This window comes from Egretta garzetta, unplaced genomic scaffold (genome assembly GCF_000687185.1).
Source record: "Egretta garzetta isolate BGI_Z169 unplaced genomic scaffold, ASM68718v1 scaffold230, whole genome shotgun sequence".
NCBI classification, from domain to species: domain Eukaryota; kingdom Metazoa; phylum Chordata; class Aves; order Pelecaniformes; family Ardeidae; genus Egretta; species Egretta garzetta.
The window spans coordinates 392,578-401,154 of NW_009258281.1; the positions used below are offsets into that span (position 1 = coordinate 392,578).

The window sequence follows — 8,577 nt, forward strand, 5'->3', positions numbered from 1 at the left end:
GTTCAGCACACGGGGCAGGGTGGAGGGGCTCTCAGAGCAGCCCCCTGCGCTGCCCTGGGCACTGCGGGCTGCACCCTTCTCCCGCTCACCTTCCCCTTCAGCCCAGGGCTGCAGCAAACTCCTTGTTTTTCACCTAACAGCATCATCCCGTCAGCAATGCTCCAGGCACGTCCCAAGTGTTTCATTCATATTTGATAAGGTTGCGCTCCCAGGCTGGGTAACTGGTGGTCAGAGCCAGGCTGTAGTTTGCAGTACTTAATTTCTATTCCTGGCATGGTTCTGGGGGTGGGGAATCACTTTTTGGTTTCGTTGTCTCCTCCAGCGACAGAACGGACACGCTACGTTTCAGGGCCTGAGAGATGCTGGGATAGCAGCTGAATACACTCTTGCATGTGCTAATGCCTTTTGATGAGAGGTCTTATTTTGTTAAGTTATATTGAGATAATTGCATTAATAAAACATTTTTAAAGAGCATTAACAAAGGAGAAGGAGGTGCCACTATTCCAAAGTAAAGGTTTCCATAATGAGCTGAGAAGTAGTATATGATAATGCTACGCTTATATAGTCCCTCATTTATTTTGGATTCTGATTATACCCCGAAGATCCCTGTTTGAGCTGTGATCCCTACTGTGCAAAGTGCTGCTCAAGAAGACATAAAGTCAGCGAGATACAGAAGCCCTAGCTGAGGGATTACAGATGATTTGTGGACAAAACAAAGCAATGAACTTAAGATATAGCGGCAGGAAACATTGGAAAGAAAAATAAAGTAGATCTCCAGCAGTGAAATCCTGGCTCCTTTCAAGTCAGTGGAGATTTTGCCCAATAATGAAACTAAAATTTCTCCTTTCCTGGTTTTTTTTTCCTTCTCCCATCCCTCCACACTTGTGCTTGCTGCAAGGGACAAACCAAATGGGCACCACCCAGGGACTTTTTGAGGAAAGATGGGTTTGGGAGGGGAGCAGTGAAGGTGGAAGGGAGAGAACAAGGAGGTGAAGTCACTGGAAAGGGCAGGCAGATGAAAGGCAGCAGCAGAGGTTAAGTACTGGCAGAGCCAATGGCTGGAAGAAACTGCAGCTCTGTGCTCGACAGAAAGCAGGGTGGCCACTGAAAAGCACCCAAGAAACGCCCTTGATGTTCAAAGCTGTTTCCAAGCTCAAGTTCACAACTGCAGGTTGAAGCTGCTCTTCTGACAGGAATATCACCAGGAAGGCCAAGCTATGATGCCAAAACCTCTCCTTGGTATTCCTACCCAAAGGGTAACTCGCCCAGTGTCCCGCCAGGCAAATGGAGATATCTTAATGCCTGTGGGTAGAAAATTTTTGCCACTGACTTTGAGAAAGATGGCACCATGCCACCGAAAACCACGTCCCTGGGACCCATTCTCCTGCAGAGGGACAGAGGGCAGTTCCTGCCTGTAGGGTCTAGAATGAAGAGAATCCTTCAAGGTGTCAGCTTGACAGTCTCTCATGAACGGACCATCCATTTCCCAGCAATGGTATTTTGCTACATATCCATATAGGACAATAGAAGGTTACTGTGGATATGCCTATACTGAGTGATGAGAGGTCTGGGAAGTTCACAAGTGATTATGGACTTTTCAAACTGACAACCTAATGGTTTCCAAAAGGCTCCTCACTGTGGCTACAGATGTACCTTAAACAACGCCGTAAATTGCATTGCTCAAATGAGGGTAGGCACGTGCTTCTCTGTCAGCAAGTTATGCAGGAGAGTAAAAACTAATCAGCACTTAGGAAAACTGTTGTCTCACTGACATTTGCACAATTTCTCCATAAGCTGCCAATGAACATCCATCACACTGGCGGTACACTGTCTCCTCAAGTTTACATAAGCTGCTGTCTGGGAACATTCATTTAAAACACAACTATGTGTACTTAGAATAACCGAGAGCGCTCTCTGAGCTGTTATTTGCTTGTTTTCTCTGTCTGGGAAGAAAAGGGAGGGTTAACAACCTCCCTGAAAGATCTTTGCTAGTACAGGCGAGCACAGAGCACCCGGGACTTAGACCGTAACCTCCAGGACTGAAATCAAAGCACCGCTGATATGTGGGAGAAAAAGCAAGCTGCTAAGTGACCCCAAGGGTCCCCACCAGATCTGTCTGGAGAAAACAGAGGCTGCCTGAGACTTGCAGCATCCTTCACACCTTCCCTGCAGCCACCGCAGCTGCCCATCACCCCGCGTTTGCCTCCAAGAGGGACTGGAGGAGACCCCAGAGACCAGATTCACTGCTTGACAAGGAGAGAAGCAGAAAATGAGGTTGGGAAAGAGATAGAGGGATCCCAGTAAAAGCCACCAGACCTCCCCTTTCTCCTGCATCCTGCTCCATAGGAGTCAAAATCCTGAACACCAGGCAGCAACCTACGTATTAAACGTGTTTGAGGCAGATCTTGAGTCTCATTAGGGAGACCACGCTGAGCTTTTCTGCGAGAGGTTCCAGGTGGAAGCCTCTGCCGAAGCTGGGGATGAGTCCCAGGTAAACCATGGGGATGAGGCAGGCTCCATATGGGCAGCTGGGGCTCGAAACCCACAAAGATCTCCCAGGACCCATAACAGAGCTATGAACATGCTACGTGGGGTTACTAAACCATCTGTCAGGGACGCAACGTTTTACAAAAGGGATACAAGAAAAACTACTAATGAGTTTAGATCTCCAATTGAACTTCAGTTCAGCATTTCATTTGTACATGTTAACGACTTAGGGGCATAAGCATAAACATTTGGACAGCTGCCTATGCTAGATGGCTTGTTGTCATGTTTATATTTTGTGCTTATGATTGTTATGAGTAAAAAAAAAATGTCAGAGGGACAAGATGAGTTCTCTAGAAGAAAGCTAAATATTCAAGAAATGGGTCTTTATAACTACCCCTTTATCCTGAGATAGTCACAGTTACTGCCAGCGGTAAGGAAAAAAAATAAAAAGAATAAATCACATTTGGATTTCTCACCCTAAACCTAAAGAGAAACCTAGAAACAAGACAGGGAAATTCTCCCAAATGGAAACTTTTCACAGATTTTGATATCCTAGAGAAAAAAAAAAAATCCTAATTTGAGAAAGATCAGGCAGTTGAAGTTTCTACAAGATGAGTCAGCCCTGGTACTGCTACTAGGGCGAGTATGAATGTTTGTGTGCACACTCACAGACACACACTTGAAAAAGATCTTTAAATGGAGGCTAATTTCGGCTGTAGCCAAGCAGTGACCAGCACTTCTATGGAGGATGATTTGGAACCTACCTATTAGCAGAAGTAAATCAAACGGGTAAAAGGGTTACGAGCCCACATAAACCAGTGCCTCTGTTCCCATTGAAAGCAGTCTGATTTTGAGTCAGAGCCACTGGAGAAAGCCTCTCCTCTTTGGCAAAGACAGGCTTCAGCATGTGTGGAATGGACTTGAGAAAATTTTCAGACCTTTTAAGTTCAACAGGACGAGGGAAGAGGGGAGCTCAGAGCCTACAAAACCTATGGACTGCTCAGAATTTCTTCTGTGGAGACAGCAGATAAAATCTGTGTTCAGCTGAAGCAAACAGTAAAATGCTCGAATGCTTCAGCGAAGTCAAGATTTCACTTCATAGCAGCAGTTTCCTGCATTCTGAAGTTCTGTCTTTCCTACAGCATTTATAAACTCCTAGTTCATGGGTGCTCCTTGTTTTTCCCCAAAACACCCCTAGAAGTGCACAGTAATCTTCTATTGCCCAAATCCACTAGTGTTTCACTATTCTAGGTAAACACACAGATTTCAAAAAAATCCATTTCTGCCTTATTCCACAAGGTACCGAGCTCTCAGCAAAACAGAGATCCAGGTCGAAAGCTCGACTGAATGAACTCTGAAGGTTCTCACATTAGTCCTGCACTTAAGGTTACCATGCACAAGCGTGGCATGCCACCATCTACTCTGTTTCCCAGAGGGTACTGGAACTTTGCTTTCCACTCAATACCCCACAGTTTTTGGACACAGCAAACAATGAGCCAGATTGCTCTTACTCCCTCTAGTAGCCTTTCTCCCCTAAATTCCATTTCTCTGTCCTTTAATCCATTATCAGGGTGCAATTATTTCTTTCAAGAAAAGTGATTGGTACTTTTGTATTTGATTCACATGCAAAAGACACTTTAATGAGAAGATCCATCTCATTATTCTCCCACTGAAATCTCTCCAAAAAAGAGTCCTTGTTAACTTTTATGTAAGAACCTGGCCATGCGGCAAAATTACACCTGTGTGGGACACTTTGACCTGGACAACACAGCGGTCAGCATGGGACCACTGAAGCATGACTGTGGGCTGAAGTTGGGTTAGGCCTTCCTATGGCAAGAAGAAACTGTTACTTAAGCATTTCACAAAATCAGCATCTTCACATTCCTCAGCAAAGCAGGGAACAGGTTGATCAGGATGGCCCTCAAGGAGACGTTCCTCATATATTTGTTTTGCCTTGTGACCATGACGTTAAACCAACTTGCCCATACTGAGTGATTGCAGTTACAGATGGACAGAAAAAGATGAACGTGTACCATACATGACAGAAGAAAGGAGTTACATACTACCTTCACTGAAAAGGACAGTATCTTGGAAGAAGGAAATTGTGATCTATGTTACCGAGAACTTGTGAAGTACACAGACCTATATAGAAGTATTTTCATTGTCAGAAAAGAAAATAAATTGGCAAGTGCATAATGAGATTGGGCATACAGCCACAAAGAGTTATATGCTGTCATTAATTACGGAGGTATGAATCTTAAAGCCATATGACCTGGGAGAACAAACTCGAGCACACCGATTGCCTTTGCAGACCCTGTTCTTCATTGTGAAATGCTATTTTCCTTAGCAGAATTGAAAACATGCAATCAAACTCATTAGAATGAAAGATGCAGGTTGTGTAAAGGGTAATGGTTTTTGAAAATCTGGTCTTATTTTTAAGATATATTCCAGAAGGATTTCTTTACAACATTCCTTATAGGAACTCAACCATTATAATTAAACCCCATACTTCTCATTACTTGAGATGGCCACCTGCCTAGAAATTAATCTTCTGCCATTCTAGACAGCCTTCTCAGAGTTGAAATGAAGATATTAAATATAGTGTGCAATCTACTTATTTGCATTCTCATACAGTTGTCAGTTGTGAGCAACAACTCTCAGTACCATGCCACCAATTTTTGCTATCCAGATTGGAAAAGGGCTTCTTAAAAAGCACTCAGTATTGTTTCACCACCATTTTTACTGACACCATTGGTAGTCCAACATGATTCGCGCTATGAGCAAAGAAGGAGTGTGTCCAGATTCAGAGGGCTGGCATTTCACACAGGGCCATTTGTCTGACCACGGGCCTTCACCTGGTGCACGTGAGGGAGGAGGTGGCAGCTTTCATGTTAGCCAGACCTGTACTGAAGCTAAAAGGGTTCTTAAGCTCTAGCACCAATTAACAGCAGTGAGAAAATACCAAGTGCCTTTCAGAGTCCCCAATAGAAATAAAATACCTATAGCACACTAACATGAAATACTGAAGAAAGGGTTTCATACCTTAAATTCCTCCAAGATTTTGTAACTTTTCCCATGGTATTCACAAAAGTTTTTCACTTCTTTGCATTCTGGACAGCATCCATTGTGTTCCACTTTTGTACACTTTGGGTGGATTTTAGGGCATTCTGGTTGATCGCAAACAGGTCCATCCTCAGTACAGACACAAGGACAGTTGGAATGTCCCGGGAAAAAACGTTCTCCCAATTTGTACACAAAGCCACTGTCATCCACACAGCCCTTCCCTCGGTAGTCATCAAAGATCAGATTGTCATTACTGGAGGTCTGGTCCCCTTCATCGGCAGGGTAGTCTTCATGATTGATGGCAGCTGGAGCAACCAAAGCAGGGATTACAAACAGAAGTATGCAGGCTTCATGGATACGAAGAGCCATCCCCCTCCTCAGCTTCTCCATGGGGTCTCAATGCCAGATAGAAACAGCTGCTTCCATAGGGAGACCAGTGTTGTCTGAAAACAAGTATTTTTAAGTGAGAACAAACCCAAAATTCTAAGGAATATTGACTTATAAAGGCTACACTTTCAGCCAGCACCCAAGAATAAATCAGTGCTTTCGAACCGCACAGATAACTATCACCGTTTCATTTCAATTAAGCCTCTTCTCAATTATTGTTAAAGAGAATAAAGCACAGGAAATACATAAATTAGACATGTGCCTGTAAGCGTATGCCCACAAAATACCTCTAGAGAAACAGTGGCTCACAGAATCACCTAATTTTTACTTTACTTATTCATGCAGTTGAGTTTTCCGATGCACCAGAAGTTAAACTAGCTGCCTGAAATCACGTGGTGATGGGCAGCTCAGAGGACCTGAACCCAAGTTTAAGCATGGCCTTAACCTCTTCCTGTAGCCACTGTCCCCCCACACCAGCTACGGTGCACAGCCCACTTCATTAAACTGAGGTGGGAAACCTGAGTTGAAAAACAAGACGAGGATAATCTGTAGGTAGATCTGCATCCAGTAAGAAAGGTGGTGCTGGGTTATACTTGGTCTGCGAGAGGTGGAGTGGTACAGAATTTTTTACATGGCATTTCTGATGAGGAAGAGGGACTACCTGGGCTACCAACACAGCCCAGCTGGCGGCAGGTCCGTATAATCCTGACAGAAGCAAAGATGTAATTCATCTTCTCCATTATTCAGCATTTCAGTAATTCCCAGAGAGAAACACAGACAGCAGGATGTTAAATGCCTGTGTAATGCACAGAGCCGCTGAAATGGGCTTGTCTGATTAAGCTGGAGCCTTTCTAAAACTTTGGGAGCGATGCAGCATGGCCCAACCTTTGGAGAACTCTGCTTAAGCAGCTGAGCCGAGGACTGACCCAGAGAGGGAGAGGAGCTTTGCGCTGCTCCCAGTGGAAGCCAGTAACAGGCGAAGGCTCCGTGTGCGTGTCCATGTCCCGGGGGTGCCACTGGCAGCAGCAAAATGGTTTCTGACCTCTCTGAAGAGAACTGGGCAAAGTGTTAACAGGAAACTTTTAAATGAGATGAAATATTAGCATCGCATGGATGGAGAATGATGGAGGTAGCTGCTGGCACACACAAAAAAATGGACTGTTGGGCTCTGTGTGTGTGTGTGTGTGTGTGTGTGTCATTCCTCCTTGTCCTCCGTTCCCACAGTGTGCACACAGATACACACTGTGTGTACAAACATGCATTAACCTACACGCACAGGCAAACACATTACCCCCCCTCACACCCCTACAGAAGGTATTTTTTTAATGTATTGCGATTTTTGGTGGACTGCAGATGTTCAGCAATTAATTCTCCCTTAGTTGAAGCAAAAAAAAGCAGCAGAAGGAGGAGAAAGCTTTAATCCTAGAGAAGCAGCTAAAGGGATCCTGTTGACAAAGCAGTTTTTCCAAAGCCACAACAGAGGGAGACACCGGATATTACACAAGCTTTATCAAATTCAAAAGGTATCTTCTTAATTGAACTACTAGCTACGTTCCCATCACAAGGACCATGCACCGTGTTACTACTATCAGCAACACCTATTGTAACATGCTGTTTGGGAACCGGGTGATTCATGCAGATAGGGCTGCTTTACGCAGCCACAGAGCAGAGAATCGTGCCCCCCCCTAAATGCTACAGGTAGGTTGCAATATTGCAGATCGGTGGGCATTTAAAGGAAGAAAATAAACAAACAAACAGCAGAAGCAAATGAAGTCATTCACGTCCGAGGAAATGTGGAACAATCAAGAGAATGTGTCAAAGTTTGAGAAGAAAGCCCTCCAAAAAAAAAAAAAAAAGTTCTCCAAATATCATAAATACGACCACTACATTTTGCTACCGTCTGTAGCCATCCGAGGTGTCCCACAGCAACTCCCGGGCACCCGGCTCAGCGGCGATCCTGGAAATCAGGCAGACTGCAGACGTCTTGCACGGTCAGATTTCAACAAGTAAACAAATGCTGCTGGGCTCGGAATGAGTTTACAGCTGAACTTTCTCATCATTTCTCATCGTGAGAGAGGCCAGGATCGCAGGTGATTCTCCGGGTAAAACATTGCCATCCGCCTTCCCTCACCCCAAGTGAACAATTTACACTTACCTAATCAGGCTGGATCTGAAAGCCGAAAGGGGTCACAGGCCAACATGGACTAAAAGGTTAGGAACAGAGCAGCGAAAGCAGTTCCTCCTAATCACATTTTCAGTGTTGACTCACGGACGATCCCTTTTCCTCCACCCTCCCATCGCAAAACACGGGAAAGCGGCAGCCCAGCAGCCACACCATGAGAATTGCGCGTTCACCCAGCGCCGGGGACTCAAAGCCAGCAGCGGCGAGGCGGTCCGGAGGCAGGGATGCCGCGGAGAAACCCCGGTGCCAGCAGCGCAGTCATCGCGGCGAACTTGGGCTGGATTTCCTCAGGTCTCGGGGCGGGGGGAGAGAAGAAAGGGGAAAAAAAACAAAATCCCGCCCGCAGCATCCCCTCCCCGTGCCCAGCGGGTCTCCTGCGGCTCAGGATCTGCCTCGGCGGGGGAAAGGGGGGAGCGGGGGCTGGCTGGGCTGCCGGCAGGTGGGAGCGGGAGGGCGGA

The 8,577-nt window shown here is 45.6% G+C and overlaps 1 protein-coding gene across 1 annotated transcript in view; it reads right to left on the reverse strand.

Moving 5' to 3' along the window:
* The window catches only part of VWC2L (von Willebrand factor C domain containing 2 like), a 22,093-nt gene extending 16,153 nt beyond the window's left edge, over nucleotides 1–5,940 (reverse strand). The window contains exon 1 of the mRNA XM_009636486.1: nucleotides 5,530–5,940. Coding sequence (XP_009634781.1) covers nucleotides 5,530–5,940 — 411 coding nt within the window. The remainder of the gene's footprint in view (nucleotides 1–5,529) is intronic.
* Between the last annotated feature and the right edge of the window lie 2,637 nt (nucleotides 5,941–8,577).